Below are 17,046 nucleotides of genomic sequence, written 5' to 3'. Positions count from 1 at the left end.
AAGATCATATTTGTGCAGTTTTGAATAGTTAAAGTCATATTTATGCACTGTCAAAGTTTAAGGTCATATTTATGTATTATGCCCTTAGATTTTAAGCTGGACGCGTCCAATTTTGCGTGTTGAACACACATTTTATCATATAGGATCGGAGATTATATTTGTGCACTGCAAAAGTTTTAATTTATTATACATCAAGTTTGTAAATTCAGTTTGCGTTGCACACGTGAAAAATAATGCAGTGAAAGTGGACACGTGTAAAGCACTTGAGGGAGCATTGACCGTGTTGGCAGTAAAATTCCCAAGTGCCGTGTTTCCATTTTCCTTTTCTCTCCTTCACCCACCCTTCCATTTTTTTCTCTCTAGTTTCTGACACACTTCCTTCGCCTAGAAGATAGTCCTTCATATATTACAATATATATACGCATACACTAAATAAACCCTAACCACTCCCAGTTGTCCGCTTCATTTCGATTATAATCCAAACTCTAGGGTTTTCAATTTGTAAGTTATTGCCCAATCTCTCTTAATTAAAAAAGTGCGTCTTCATATGTACCTACCGATTGTGTCAGGATACTTTGTTTATTGGAAGTTTGTAACTTTATTTTAGAATAACTTATGGTTTGATGATCTCTTGTCAATTATTGTAGGATATATCTAATTTGTGACTTGGGTATATCGTTTATTTCATGATCTCTCTTGAACTTTTGTTTTGATGTGTTATATTTAAATGAAAAGAGTGTGTTTAGTTGGGTTGAAGACTTGTGTGTGGTATAAATGTGACATCTTTATAAAATTATTATAGTATTCGTAACAAATTGTTTAGCATTAAAATGAATTGAGAAAGGTTAAAGAAGCGGTGCCTTGGTGTAACTGGTGCCTTGGTGTAACTGGTAAAGTTGCTTCCATGTGACCGGTCACGGGATTGAGCCATCAAAACAGCCTCTTGCAGAAAAGTAGGGCAAGGCTGCATCCAATAGACCCTTCTGGTCCGGCTCTTCCCCAGACAGCGATGCCCTTACAGAAGAATAGTTAAAGAGGATAAGTGTATCTGTTTCATTTTGTTTGTTTTGGGATTGAGAAATATAGTTGATTGATTTTGATGTTATTCTTGTATAAGTGGTGGACTAATGTTCCTTATTAACTATCTTTTGTCTAGCATTATTTTGTTATGATTAGATGGTCTTAATTGCAGCTTTAAGCTCGTGGCTTACTTTTGGGAAAAATCAAGGAACATAAAGAGCGCGCACCTTGTTGTTTCAAAAAAATTTTTTGGAAGTGAAGTTCTCATGAGAATTTTTAGGGGAATGCAGAAAGTAGTTCGCAACGATCAAAGGGAAGTAAGCTGCTGCAAGAAATCATTCAGCAAAGGTATTGGTGTGACCGCCCCAAAGGCCAGGAAGCGAGATAAATTGAAAGTCTTTCTCTAATTTGGGTAAAGGCAGAGTGATTGTTCTGTGGGGTCTCTAGTTGAAGAAGGGCAGCAAAATGACACGGATACTAGTTCAGAGAGGTTCTACAGGGTCTTCGTCGTCGTCATCAAACCAGAACAGGTCGTCAATTTCACTCCCTGGATCATCTGCTACTTCTTCAGCTTCATCACAGCCACATGGTTTTAGCACTAGTCATGTACCATCAGCTTCCAAAGATGATGAGTTGGTGGGAGAAGTTCTAGAATCAATTGCTTCGGATGAGTTTTCAGATGGTTCCTTCAATCACAAAGGTGATGGTGATGATGCTTCAGCAGAAAGCTTTGGCTGTGACCAAAGCCTCCATGAAGAAAAGATTATTGACAATGAGAAGATAGGTGATGGTGCTTTTGTCTGTGGTGAATCAGTAAAAGGATCTAGTGGTTTAAGAGTAGAGCTAGCGGAAAATGAGAGAACTTCTGTGCCAGGGGTTAAAGGCGGTTCTTGCCCACCTCCACCTCCACCTGCACCTCCTGTCACACCTCCTAAACCTGCTTCACTAAACCATAGCCCAAAGAAATTTTCATCAGGTAGTTCACATGCAGTACGGATAGGATCATCTAGGGAATTTGTTGGGCAGACCAATGTGTCAACTAGGACTTCACCTACTGGATCTAGGCCATCCTCACCGCGGTCACACTGTGAAAGTGAAGGTTATAATAGCGCAGATGAGCAGAAGCCCAACTTTGGATCCTCACGGAATGATGTGGTAAGTCCAAAAATTTATCTACTAGATACTTATGAAGGCTTCAGTTTATGCTCCTCACGGAATGATGTGGTAAGTCCAAAAATTTATCTACTAGATACTTATGAAGGCTTTAGTTTATGCTCCTCTTATCTGTTATAGGAATGGAATTGATTATTGGTTATTACTTAAGCACATTTTATCAGCGACACCATTCCCCTGGGCTAAATTGTGCATCACAGTTAGTTACTGTTGGAATGTCATTTTACTCATGAGATTAGCACGAGTAAAGGATTTGTTAGTAATTTACAAGCTACAATTATCTTACTGTCAAAAATTGTTGCACATATCTGAAATTTGAGAGCTTGGCAATTTTTGTATTGTTTCAGGAGAGAGACCACCAGTTTGAAATTGATATAAGAAGAGCCAAAGGCTTAGAAGTTAAGAAAATGCGGGAAGATGGGAACTGTCTCTTCCGTGCAGTTGCTGACCAAGTATATGGTGATTCTGAAGCTTATGATTTGGTCAGGCAGATGTCCATTGACTACATGGTAAATTTTTCTACTGAACGTTCTGTATAGATGTGATTTTATTTGTTGACTTTCTTTTCTTCTTTGGTAGGTTGAGAAGTTTTTTTCACTAGATTTTGGTTTCGTTTAGAAATGTGTTTGTCTAACATGGCATAGATGGGGAGATGAAGCTATCGTCTTGGTTCACATCAGGGGCCATCAGCTTTATTGGTTCTCTGCTTGGTGATTTTTTTAGTTGTAAAATGTGGGTGACGGTGGCCTGGTACAATGGAGAATAGAAAGAGTGCATTGACAGAATAAGTATAGTACATTATGCTTGCTGCAGATGAAGATACTGGAAAGTGATTGGTCTATACTAAGCATCTACCTAGGAATCAAATATGGAACTGTTAATTTGAGAGCCAAAGTGGTTTCCTTTTTAGGCATCTGTAGTAGGTTCTGATGTCCTTTGTTGCATATCTTCTATATCTGAATTGAAGCAACCTCGACTGATGCTACAACATTTGTCATTATATGGTTTGTGCATATTATTTTTAATGGGGTGTTCATTTTTGGTTAGCTCCCTGGTTCAAGCATAATATGTAATGCAGCTAACAGTCCTACTTTGTACTCTTTGCATCTACTTGATTGCCAGTAGTGAAACACCTTAAAGAAAAATATTTTAAATGGTGTATTTTGAAACTAAGTCCTGTCAGAGGCGGATCCGGATCCAGGATTTGATGTTTATTGTTCTAATAGAGATCTCAAGTTAATATATAACAGAAAACCAGGACTTGAGTAGTTTGAGTATGATTCTTCCTGAAGCAATATGATGGCAGGGTCAAGGATGAGCATATCTTTTTGAGGTTACTTTGTGGTAATAGGGATGTGTAAATTCTGGCAGTTGCCCTCTAAGAGGGAACATTCTGAGTTTTGTGCCGGACTTTATGTTTGCTTTTTCTTCCAGTTTCTTTTTTTGATAATAGTAATTGTATTATTCAGCAATAAGGGAGTTAAGGGAGTGCCGGCAACCTTCAAAAATTACAAGGGCAAGTAATCATAAATACATAGAGCCTAAAAAGTCTACTAGCTGTTCTACTTCATCTATACCCTCTTCTTTACACCATAAATACAAAGTGGTAATGCAGTTTTCTTTAACTTTCTGCATTGAGTTGGTAATATTCTCAAACCATCTATTGTTTCTTTCCTTCCAAATGGACCACCATATGCATGAAAGGATTATTCTCCACCATTTTTTCTGAGTCTTGCTACCCCCTCCTCATCCAACAGCTTAAGAGATCCGCGGTATGCTCTGGCATCACCCATGGTCCTTGGATAAGGTTGAGGAACATGTGCCACACCTGGACAGTGACTCTACAATGGAGGAACAAATGGTTGTTTGTTTCCTCCTTTTCATTATTAGGAAAAACACCTAGAGACAATCTGGAAACCCCTAATTTTCAGCTTCTCTTGAGTTAGACATGCTCTTCTACACCAACCATGTGAAACACTTCACCTTGGTGGGGATATGACATTTCCAGACTTGTTTCCAAGGTTCGGAAATGCTCCCAGGTTGTACCATAAGGTCTCTTTTGTAGAGTCTTCCTACAGAAAACCTCCCATCCCTTTCATGCCTCCATCTTATAGAATCAGGTTCAGCGTTTAGGCCCCAGAAATCATTCAATCTCTTTAGTAATTCAACAACTCTCTCCACCTCCCAGTCATTCAGAAGCCTTCTAAAACTGATGTTCCACCCTTGGGGAGACCAAGTCTCAACAATAGATGCTTATGCTCCTGAGATACCACAAAAAGAGAAAAGATCTGGAAAGGCTTTCATGAGAGAATCTTGGCCAATCCATTTGTCTTTCCAGATGAGAATCCTATCACCCTCCCCCACCTTGTAACATATATTCTTACTCAGTTCGGACCATAAATTCCTGATAGTCCTCCAAACTGAGACCCCAAAGGTGCTGGTCACAAAGTTGGAGGTCCAATGACCAGCTTGTCCATACTTGCTTATGATGACTTCCTTTCAGAGTGCATGGACTTTTTTACCAAACTTCCATAGCCACTTTGATAATAAACACCTGTTTCGTAACCCCAAGTTCTTAATACCAAGTCCACATGATTGTTTGCTAAGTTGTGCAGTTTGCCACTTCACTAAATGGATGCCTTTCCCTTCCTTGTTGCCCAACCAAAGGAAGTCCCTCCTTAATTTATTCAGTCTTTCTTCCACCTTAATTGATGAGTCGCGCCGAGGTGTCAATGATAAGTTGGAGGTTTGGAGACAAACCCTGGAATCTAAAGTATTCAGGTTGAGTAGGACCTAGACAGAGTACTTGGAGTGCAAGTTTAGTGACTCGAGGCAAAAGGACGACGTGGTAGTGAAGTTGGAGCCGCAGACGGTTTGTAAGAGGGATAGTTTTAAGTATCTGGGGTCTATGATCCAAGGGAATGGAGAGATTGATGAGGATGTCTCTCACCGTATTGGGGCAGGTTGGATGAAATGGAGGCTAGCCTCGGGAATTTTATGTGATAAGAAGGTGCCTCTCAAGCTTAAGGGTAAATTCTATAGAGCTGCGGTCCGGTCGACCATGTTATATGGGGCGGAGTGTTGGCCTGTTAAGAATTCTCACGTCCAAAAGTTGAAGGTGGCAGAAATGAGAATGTTGCGTTGGATGTGCGGATTTACGGGGGCTGACAGGGTCAGGAATGAGATTATTTGGGAAAAGGTGGGAGTGGCTTCGGTGGAGGATAAGTTGCGGGAAGTGAGGTTGAGATGGTTTGGTCATGTGATGAGAAGGGGCACGGATGCCCCAGTTCGTAGGTGTGAGAGGTTGGCCTTGGAGGGTTTCAAGCGGGGTAGGGGTAGACCGAAGATGTGCTGGAGAGCAGTGATTAGACGTGACATGAAGCAGCTACAGCTTATTGAAGACATGACCCTCGATAGAAAGGCTTGGAGGAAGAGTACTAAGTTAGAGGGCTAAGGTATGTGGTCGAGTTGTAGTTTGTAAGTAGGAGGGTTAGGCGAAGCTTGGTTGGTAGTTCTAGATTTGAGGGAGGGGGGTCTTTGGTTGGGTAATTACACTTCTTTTTTGCGGATAATGTTTCTCTGTTATTTTATCATTTTGCTCCCCTTTTGGACTACAGTCCTTCGTCTTGAGCCGGGGGTCTATCGGAAACAATCTCTCTACTCCCTCGGGGGTAGTGGTATGGACTGCGTACATTTTACCCTCCCAGACCCCACTATGTGGGAATATACTGGGTTTGTTGTTGTTGTTGTTGCTGTTTCTTCCACCTTAACAGGTAGTGGAAAGAGAGACATATGACATAAGTAGGCAGCGCATCCAAAACAGAGTTGATCAAAGTTGTTCTTCCTCCCAAGGATAGATATTGAGACTTCCAAGTGGCTAGTTTCTTCTTAGTCTTCTCCACAATTCCATCCCACATCTCAGCCTCCTTATGATTTATATCCCAAGGGCATTCCCAGATAGTAAGTTGGAAAATTTTCAATCTTGCAACTCAATATATTAGCTAGAACTTGGATGTTGACAACTTCCTTTACTTGAAACATGCTGCTCTTTCTCCAGTTAACGCAGAGTCTTGACACTGCGTGAAAAACTACTAAAATAACCCTAATAAAGCACACTTGTTCTGCTTTAGCCTCGCAAAACATCACAGTATCATCTGCATAAAGGAAGAGCTGGCAGATTTGCAATACTTCACCAACTCGATTGCCCATCTTGAAACCTTTCAATCTCCTTCTCTGTGTAGCCACCCTCAACATGCTATTAAGCTCCTCCATAGCTAGAATGAAGAGGAAAAGGGAAAGAGGATCACCCTGACTTAACCCTCTCTCCGAAGGAAAAAAACCAACAGGTTCTCCATTGATTAAAATATAGAACCTGACAGTTTTGATGCAAAAGCTTATCCACTTCACCCATTTTTCTCCAAATTCCATCTGTCTCAAAATATCAATAAGAAAAGCCCAGTTCACATGATCATAAGCTTTTTCAGTATCAAGCTTACACATGATCCCTGGAGCTTCACCTTTGAGCCTTGAATTCACACATTCACTAGCTATCAAAGCAGCATATATGCCTTCCTTGGATGAAAGTCATTTGGTGTTTGTTGACTAGCTTGTTGGTTATCCTCATCAAACTTTGTGCTAGAAGCTTGTCAAAAATCTTTTAAACTCCACCAATGAGACTTATTGACCTAAAATCTCTAAGTTCAATTGCCCCAGGTTTCTTTGGGATGAGAGCCACAAAAGTAGCATTGAGACTCCTCTCAAACTCATGCCTCTCATGGAAATGATTGACAACATTCATAACACCTACCTTTAACAACTCCCAAAAAGTTTGAAAAAAAATATGGGAAAACCATCTGGGCCGGGAGCTTTATCACTAGCACATGACTTAATACAATTCAACACTTCCACCTCTTCAAATTGTCTTTGTAGCTAGCTTCTTTCTTCCTCATTAATACACTCTGCTCCATGTAATTTGAACTCAGGTCTCCGGGGTTCAGTTTCTTTGTACAGTTTCTGATAGAAACTAATTATCTCTCTCTTGATCTCATCTGGTTCTGTGATAGAATTCCTCTCCACCATCAAAACATCAATAGAATTGAACCTTTTGTGAGTTGTGGCAACCCTGTGGAAAATTTGGTATTTTTATCATCCTACTTTAGCCACTGTACCCGAGACCTCTGCCTCCAAGCTATTTCCTCTTGTCTAGCAACTTCCTCAAATTCCATAGAAAGGTGAACCTTTTGTATAAGCTCATCTTCTGTTAGTAGTCTTAACTTCTGAATCTTCTCTAGGTCTGATATTTGATGTAAGATTTCTTTTTTCCTTTGTTTCCCGTTGTTTCCATATGCAAATCTCCATTCTTTCAATTGCAGTTTCAACGTTCTCAGTTTTGAAGCTAGAACAAAGTATACTGTACCAATTATATTGAAAGACAACCACCATTCTTTGACTTTGTCAGTAAAACCATCTACTCTCATCCACCATTTTTCAAATTTGAAATACGACTTTCTCAAGTTCAATTCACTACAATCAAGCATAATGGGATTATGGTCTGATCCTATTCTTGGCAATAGGTTTCGTTTGATTTGTGTGGAAGCTTCATCCCATTGAGATGAATACAAGAATCAATTCTGGAAGCCGATGTATGATTGTCTCATCTCCTCCAAGTAAAACAACCCCCCAACAGTGGAGGATCAAAAAATTCCATCTCATTTATCCAGTCCGTGAATTCATTCATGGATCCTGTTATATTGTTTTCTTCTGACTTCTCACCTGGATATCTTGTGACATTATAATCACCACAAGCCACCCAAGGTCCATTACAAGTTTCTTTGATATTGCTCAATTCTTGCCACAAATCTCTTCTGACAATAGTGTCACATGATTCGTAGATTGCACTAAGAAACTAGTGAGCTCCTGGCTGATACCTTCAAACTTCACTGATAAACTTTGGTTAGCTGTTACCACCAATCCTCCAGTATCTGTTATCCCACATCACTACTATTCCGACCCTTCTGCCAATTGCGTTTAGGTGATACTCCCCCATCCATCTGTTTTGCCATAGTTGTCTAAAAACATGTTCTTCATTTTCTGTCTGTTTAGTTTCTATTAACACATAAATATCAGCCTTCCATTGTTGTATTATTCTTCTAACTGTCTCCTTCTTACTTGCAATATTTACCCCCAACGTTCCAAGAAAAAAATTTCACCTTCATTGAGTGATGGTTGGTGTTATCCTCCCTCTGTTCCTTGGCACCCCTTCTTTAAATTTCACATTGAATTCTAGGTTTCTGACCTCTTTTGAAACTGTTCTCTTGGCACATTTTCTTTTGGTGGTATGTCTAGACTTTAGTGGAAGGAAGTGCGCAGTCGAGACTCCATTTAGCGTTAGGAGTTGAGGGTCCCTTTCGACCGTTGGTTTAGGTACTAAACCTCACCTAGCCAATTGGGGGTTAAATTTAGAATCATATTATAGTTTAGTGCTAAGGAGCCAACGAGGCTAAAACAATTTCTTGAGTTAAGTTATTATGGGTGTGTTTGATATGAAACATTTTCCAATTTTCCATGTTCTGTTGGTGAAAGTATTTGTTGGAGAACATTTTCCCTAATGAAAACAAGTTCGTATAAAAACGATGAGTTCCTTACGAATGAGGAAAATGACTTCCCTAGTGGAAGTAGGAAAACAACAACAACAACAACATACCCTGTATATTCCCACCAAGTGGGGTCTGGGGAGGGTAAGTGTACGCCGTCGATACCACTACCTCAAATATGAGATAGTGGAAGTAGGAAAACAAGTTCCACAAATGACATTCCTTTTCTTTCCTTGGACCGATGACACTATTGTTCATTCCACACTGCTTGTGTCCTTTCCTTCCTCCACCACTTCTTATCTTCACCCCACCACGTAGCCTCCATCCCCACCACTCCATGCCCACCTCCTATAGTATTTGTCTAGATTATCTACCATGTAATACTTTTAGGATAATATTTTTTTTTGCTTACAGACGGAACACAAGAAAATAAGTAAGAAACCCACTTAATTTTCAAGGAAAGCATTTTCCATGAGAAATATTTTCCTTCTACCGAACTCACTCTATGCCTCTTCTGGTCGGGCGCAGGGGTGATGGAAGATGTGGAGGGTGGGTGGTAAATGTGCATATTGTTACTGTTTGGTTTCCGTTTCGTCATCTCGGTTTCTTGCATGTAACGAGTCAGTGTCGGAAGTTTTGCTTAAATTTTACGTGCTTGATCCCTAATCTCATGGTCTCTTGTTCCCTTGGTGCCAAGAACTTCACGGAGAAAATAAAGAATGTTATGATTTATCATCATGTCTGATCACTTACTAGAATTTATCATGCATAAGTTGGTTCATCGGTTTCGTAATTATTTAAATGTTTTTTCTGCACAACCTAATAACTTATTTTGCTGCGTCTTGATTTATTTGTTGAGTATCTTTTGTTGTAGGAGCGCGAGAGAGACCACTTCTCTCAGTTTATAACTGAAGGATTCAAATCCTATTGCAAGAGAAAAAGGAGAGACAAGGTATGTCCTGTGGTTACGCTGTTTGAATTCACTTTTCTCTTGTTTTTTGTTGAGTATTTCCAACTGCTTGAACATCTAATGGCTTATTTGCTAATTTCTTTATAATGCATATGATGAACTTGCGCATTGTATTTCCCATTATCTTCAGTTTCATCATCCTTTTTTTTGGAGGTTGAGGTGGTTAAGTTTTCAGTTTTGTGTTTTTTGCCTTGGCCCTTGAGTGGATGTCTACTTTTTCCTTCTCTTTCCCCATCCTCCGGAGGGAGAAAGGAGTGGTTTACTCTTATCTGCACCGGGGTTGGTTTCAAATCATTTAGTGTTGGTTTCTGCTTGATTTTTCTTAGATCACTTCATTTTCGAAAGGTTAGATTAAAGATTTCACATTGACTGAAAATATCCATTTCTTTTTAGAGCTTCTGCTATTTGTCACATTGGTGCATGGTGTTCTTATCGATTATCTATCTGTGTGCATATTTTTCTTAGTTTTTTTTGATTCATTGTTAGAATAACCAAAGTTATTCTCTCATTACTTGGTTGTAGGTCTATGGCAACAACGTGGAAATCCAAGCGTTATCTGAAATGTATAATCGCCCTATCCATATATATTCTTACAGCATTGGTAATTCCCTATTTTGTTTTTTTGATTGTTCTTTTTGTAAAAAGATGATGTGGTGATTGTGATGCTCAGTTTTATGGACTTGTGTCTGTGGGCTGCTTGCGTATTAAATTGTGGAATTTACTGATGCAGAGCCAATGAACACATTCCATGGGAGTTATAACTCAGATACCCCTCCTATCCGTCTCAGTTATCATCATGGAAATCATTACAACTCCCTTGTTGATCCTCGCCGATTATCAGTTGGTGCTGGGCTCGGGTTTAGCTGTCTGCGAGGGGTAAACTCTATAATCTGCAAACAAACATGTTATCTGCTTTCTGCTCCTGTAAGGAGATAATTTTGTAGCCTGTGCTTATAGCACTAGTGCGTTAGATTGTGTAGTTGAGATTATTCTGTGTTTTTTTCTTAAGACTATCATTTCAGCAGTCTGTGAAATATGATAATGTCCTTTCTTCGCCAACCTATCTGTTAGTTTCATGTTATGTATATGTTCTTTTTCCTGCAGAAAAACATTGACAAAGATAATGTAAAAGCTGCAAGTAAAGCTCAACAGGACCAACAGATTGATCACGTAAGTACCTAAAAATTAATTTCATATGAATGATTTTGGTACACTTGGCTTTCTTATGGGTTTTTTATTCGGCTAAATGGTCCCATTTCAGGCACTTCTAGCTGAAGGACGCTTCTATTCAGATCTTGAGCTCACTGAAAAAGAGATGGAACGCATGGTGATTGAAGCTTCTAGGGCCGAGTATATTGCACATGATAATAAGGTCAGGCCACAGCTTGGTCGTCGAGAATCTTCCACATCTGGTGCTGAGCCGTCGTCTTCAGGAACTAGTGAGTTTGATCTTACTTTTTGCCCTTCTATTGATGCAAGATCAGTAGTTTGGTGGTTTGATTTGAATTTTGAAATTTCAATATCGAATCACAGGGCCATCAGGAAGTGAGAAACGTCAGGAAGCTGGGCGAGAGCTCAGTTCGCCTGATTCTGCCTTTAGCGACTGCCTACAGGTTATGCTGTCGATGGGTTTCAGCTATCCACGAGTGATCGAGGCTTATAGTATATTTGGGGATGATGTTGATTCTATGGTTTGTTACCTCATAGAAACCAGCTCTAGCAGCAGGCGCAAAGGAAAAGCAACTGAATGAGGAAACTGAGAAAAGATTTGAATGGATAACAGTTGTTTTCTTAGTACTAGTATTAAGCATTTGCTTTGTGTTTCGTTGTCTTGAGAGTACACACCATTTTATAGGTGGATCATCCTAATGTTTGTAAGTTCTCTGAAGTTCTACTATTACTTTGCTGCTGCTACCTGTTGTTATATGGAATGCTTGTGTATAATGCCATATAGGTTTGGGCAAGAATAAGGATTTTGCTTTAAGTTTGTTGTGACCATCAAACACAAAATCATCCAATGTGGAAAGTGGCTGTGCTGATTAGCTTTTCATCTTATATTATTATTATTATTATTATATGCTGGGCTGGATGATAACCCTTTAAAGTTGGTCAAGAGAAAAGTTTTATAGTTTAGCTTAGACGAGTTCTACATCACTGTGTGTATGCTATTGTTTTTAGTTACAAAAATCAAAGTTGGTTGGTCGTATGTACAAAGTGAAATCTATTTAGCTTTGAACGCACTATAATTAAATTTCCCATGAAGCAAATTTGCCTTTTGAATATCAAAAGAAATTAACTTAGGAGAAAATATGATGGGAACATATACAAGTCTATTCACTTTCAAATACATAAATGACGCAATTATGTCGTAGTTCATCTTGTAAGATTCTCTCTTAAATCTATTTTTGAGTTGTTTGGTGGCATGTAAAAGTTTGATCTCATACACCAGCAGAAAACTGTACGAATTGTATTTACTTTAATAATAGTACTCCCTCCGTTTAAAAAAAAATAACTACTTTGACTTGGCATAAAGTTTAAGAAAATAAAAAAGATTTTTGAATTTGTGGTCTTAAATTAAAGTTGTATCAAATGTATCAAAATGTTCTTTAATCGTATGGTTCTAAACATGTCACGTAGAAAGTTGAAATTAAAAAAAGGAATGATCTACTTTGACTTGGCATAAAGTTTTAAGAAAATAAAAAAGATTTATGAATTTGTGGCCTTAAATTAAAGTTGTATCAAATGTATCAAAATGTCCTTTAATCGTGTGGTTTTAAACATGCCACGTAGAAAGTTGAAATTAAAGTATTGTCAAAAAAAGAAAGGGATAATTCTTTTTGAAACGGACTAAAAAGGAAAGTAGGTCATTCTTTTTTAAACGGAAGCACTAGCTACTTGTAAAACAATTAAAGTGAAGTGCTATAAAGTGATGTGGTATATTTTTCTCCGATACAATAAGTTGCTCTGCTTCAACCGATTTTATTATATTATTTCTAATCAATTGTTATATCTCATTTACATATTAAAAATTAATAATAATATGTAATAAAAAAGTTAAAATAGGCATTTATGTCATGATTGCTTCTGCACTTGTGATATAATTATATCACTCATAATTAATTATTATAAGTTATTTAAGTATTAAAAATTAATAATATTCAATAAAAAATAAAATAAACATTAAATAATAAATTAAGTTTTGATGTTTGTACCACTTAAAAAAAATTTCACAAGTATCTTTTTATAATAATTTTACTAGGTCACTTTTAATTAGTAGAATAGAAGAAAAAATATTATAAATCACAATAATTAAAAATTTAAATTATTTAAAAAATGTAACTGATTATCAATGTCACAAAAGTTTGAATAACTTAAAATATTGTTGTGGGCGATGCAATTTTATTAAATTTAAATCCGTACGAAATTTGGATTATATTAAATTCAAAATATATTAGACCTAAATAAATATTGTGGATTAATATAATTAGATTAATTATTTAAGTCCAAACATATATGGGTTTAATTAAAGTTTAATTTTTTATTGGGCTAGCCCATTAATTTGGGCAATAAATAATGAGCCCACTTTGTTAAGCCCAAGAATATTGTTATAGTCTAGAGACCCAAATAAGTGCCACGTGTCAAATGACGTGGCATGCCAAGTCAAGTGAAGCAGCCAATAGGACCGTGACACATGTCAAACTGATGCAGCAGGTCCATGAAATAAAAGCCCATAAAAGGCGTCACATCACTTAAATCTGATTGGTCAAAGGAAGTCCATATTCATCATGACTCTTCCTTTCCTACAACTATAAATAGGGGTCTCATAATTCAGAAGAGAGACCCCAGTACTCTAACAAGTAGCAAGAGAAAGCTCGTGGATCAAACGCCGTAATTTCTCTAAAAAGCTCAAACATTCAAATCAAGTTCATCAAAGTTCAAGATCAAGACCGCAATATTCAAGAACAAGCTCAAAAGCTCTTGAATTCAAGCACAAGTCAAGATCAAGTCCCTCAAGTCCATCAAATCAAATTCAAATTCAAGACTAAGCTTTAAGCCCTTGAATTTATATTCGAAAAGGCGAATCAGAGGATTCACAGAGATTGTAACACTTACTTATTGAAATGAATAAATTCGATTGTTGCAATATTTTCTTGTATCGAATTATTTATTTTTCGGTCTCAAAATTTTATTGTCCAACAAATTCTGGCACGCCCAGTGGGACAATCTCTACCTTTTATCTTAACTTTTCCAACTGTAAAGTTCAACAACACTGAAATGACTTCCAAGAAGGTTAACTCTCAATAAACTGCTTCCAAGGCTGCTGATTCAAAGTTCTCTACTGAAGTAGAAAACATTCATGGTGTTACTTTTGAAAGCTTAGGAGCTGTCACGAGGAGCAAAGCAGGCTTGCTTGGACAACAAACACTTCCAGTGTTGTCCGCACCAACTCCAGTTTTTGGATCTTCAACCCCAAAAGGAACGAAGTTCAATGCAAGTGTTTCGGAAAGAGGAAGCAGTGTGGCAGAATTGCTTAAGAAGACTCTAGCTCTACTTGAGAATTTTGGTTCTAAATACTCTGGCGCAAAGAGTGATAATCGTTCAAGCAACTCACCATCTCCGACCATACCGCATAAGTTGAGCACTTCAAAGATCAACTTATGCAATAATCCGTGTTACTCTCCAACATCTCCAGTGATTATGCAAGTGATGGTGACTGATGCCTCGTCTATGAAGGAGCAACTTGTGAATCTGACAAAGGTAATTGAGAGCCTGACCAAATATGTTCAGAATCAAGATGCTTGAATTGATAATATAGTGGATAGGGTGAAAGGTCTGACAAACAGAGAGTTTAGCCATGCACCTAGAAGGGCTCTAGAGGCTCACGAGTCTGAACATCCAGTGAAACAAACACCACAAACTAAAGAGGTACAAGTTTCTTCTGAGGGAATGATCCCGATTGAGTAATTGAAGGAATTAATTGAAGGGACACTCAAAGACAAATATGATGTTGTCACCAAATCTTTTCTTGCGTATGCCAAGCCCTATACTGCGAGGATAGATAGTCTCAAAATGTTTGTCGGTAATCAACCCCCCAAATTTCAACAATTTGAGGGCAAAGGGAACCCAAAGCAACATGTCGCACACTTTGTTGAGACATGTAATAATGCTGGAACTTACGGTGACTATCTTATCAATCATTTGTTCATTCCCTAAAGGGAAATGCCTTTGATTGGTATACGGACCATGAGCCTAATTTTATCAATATCTGGGAGCAATTGGAGCACGAGTTCCTAAATCGCTTTTATAGCATAAGGCGTACAGTGAGCATGGTAGAGCTCACAAATACTCGGTAAATAAAGGATAAACTAGTCATTAACTTCAGCAATCGATGGAGAAATGCTAGCATAAACTGCAAAGATAGGCTTAGCGAAGCTTCTGCAATAGAGATGCGCATCCAAGGAATGCACTGGGAGCTTCTCTACATCTTGCAAGGCATTAAGCCTAAATCCTTTGAAGAGCTAGCTACCCGTGCTCACGTTATGGAGTTGAGCATGTCTTTTACTAGAAAAGGATCAACGTCTATCCATGACCCACGTAGGGGAAAGAATAAGTAGGAACCCAAAAGATGGGGCAAGTTTGTCCCAAAAAATGACAACAAGGAGTCTATAAATGTTGATGTGTCTTCTGTAAAAGTCACCACAAAGGTGAGCAAGAAGCAAAGTGTGAAGACGACTTTTGGAGCACGTTCGAATCAGAAAACTTTAAAAGAAATACAAGAAAAGAAATATTCCTTCCTTGATTCTGATGTTGCTGAGATTTTTGATGAACTCCTTCATCATAAACTCATTGAACTTCCAGTGATGAAGCATCCCAATGAAACTGGGCGGACCAATGGCCCTAATTATTGCAAATATCATAGGCTCATAAGTCACCCTTTGGAAAAGTGCTTTGTCTTTAAAGATAAAGTTATGCAACTGGCAAGAGAGAAGAAGATCTTTTTCGATGATGAGACGGCCAGTTCTCATCAAATCTCTATCACATTTGGCTCACTCGATCCAGTCCAAATATGTATTGAAGAGCATAATGAGAAAATATTAGAGCCTGACTGGTTTTCAGTTGATGAAGGCGATGATGAAGGTTGGACTCTGGTAACCAGGAGCAAACACAGGAGGACAAGTCTGCGAAAAGAGTCGGTCGAGCAACCAACTAGGATGAGAATGGTAGAGAAACTAAGAAAACAGAAGTTGGTTGAATTCCTAAAGAAGACGAAGGTGACAGAGCTTCACCCCTAAAAACCTCGGTGTCTGGTGACTTTAGAGGAATTCTTATCGAGTTGGTTTTGTGTAAAGACTGCCCAAGTCAACCTTGAGGTGTCTTGTTTTAACACTGCCAAAGAGGGGGCAAAAGGTGAGAATCTACCCATGGAAGTTCCTTCACCTACCGAAAAGCTTGCTGAAACTCTTGGCGAAGAGGCACATGTGTGTGATACAAAAATCACATTTACAAATAACAATCTTCTGCTTGGTGAAGCCCTACATAACCGTTCCTTATACATGGTGGGTCAAATTCTAGGAAAGAAGATCAATAAAATCTTGATAAATGAGGGATCTGGAGTCAACATCTTGCCTATCCGCACGATGAAGGAACTTGGAATCGCTACTAGTGAACTGGACGAAAGCCATATAATGATCCAAGGCTTCAACCAAGGGGGCCAGAGGGCCATGGGATGTATCAAGTTGGGGATTCGTATGGATAATTTTCAATCAAACCCATTAATGCATGTGATCGATGCCAAAACTTCATACAATATATTGCTTGGTAGGCCTTGGGTGCATGGGAACAAAATTATCTCGTCCTCTTACTATCAATGCTTGAAGTACCTTGAAGGCAGAGTGGAAAAAAAAATAGTTGCTGATGACAAGCTATTTACTGAAGCTGAGTCACTGTCACGCCCCAAAATCCCATCGGGCCGGACTGGCACCCGAAGACGAGAAGGCCCGGGAGAACCCGTTCAAATACCTGTACTTTCACTTATATGTCACCAAAAATTTGGACAGCACTTCGTTGCATATAGAAGAGTCTAATTACCTGTATCAGCACAACACGCACATATATATATATATATTACGTAGCCGTTGGGGCCACCACATATACAAATATAACATCACTATATAAACTTCCATGACTTTACCCTTCTTTATGTCTACAAAGCCTCTAGGATATACATGACATAACTAGGGTCGGGACAAACCCCCCGCCCATACATGACTCCTGTACCATAACAAAACA

At 38.6% G+C, this 17,046-nt stretch overlaps 1 protein-coding gene across 1 annotated transcript; it reads left to right on the top strand.

Annotated features, from left to right (window-relative positions):
* The first annotated feature begins 311 nt into the window (after positions 1–311).
* Positions 312–11,806, top strand: LOC107875665 (OVARIAN TUMOR DOMAIN-containing deubiquitinating enzyme 6). Its single transcript, XM_016722468.2, has 9 exons — positions 312–501; positions 1,193–2,175; positions 2,541–2,702; positions 9,661–9,738; positions 10,279–10,357; positions 10,487–10,632; positions 10,861–10,926; positions 11,018–11,195; positions 11,290–11,806. Exons 2-9 carry the CDS (start codon positions 1,486–1,488, stop codon positions 11,505–11,507), a joined length of 1,617 nt encoding a protein of 538 aa, XP_016577954.2. The 5' UTR covers positions 312–501; positions 1,193–1,485; the 3' UTR covers positions 11,508–11,806.
* The last annotated feature ends 5,240 nt before the right edge of the window (positions 11,807–17,046 follow it).

The sequence above is a fragment of the Capsicum annuum genome, chromosome 6 (genome assembly GCF_002878395.1).
Source record: "Capsicum annuum cultivar UCD-10X-F1 chromosome 6, UCD10Xv1.1, whole genome shotgun sequence".
NCBI classification, from domain to species: Eukaryota; Viridiplantae; Streptophyta; class Magnoliopsida; order Solanales; family Solanaceae; genus Capsicum; species Capsicum annuum.
Note: the sequence above shows the minus strand (reverse complement) of the source record. Positions and strands in the feature narration are given on the sequence as shown.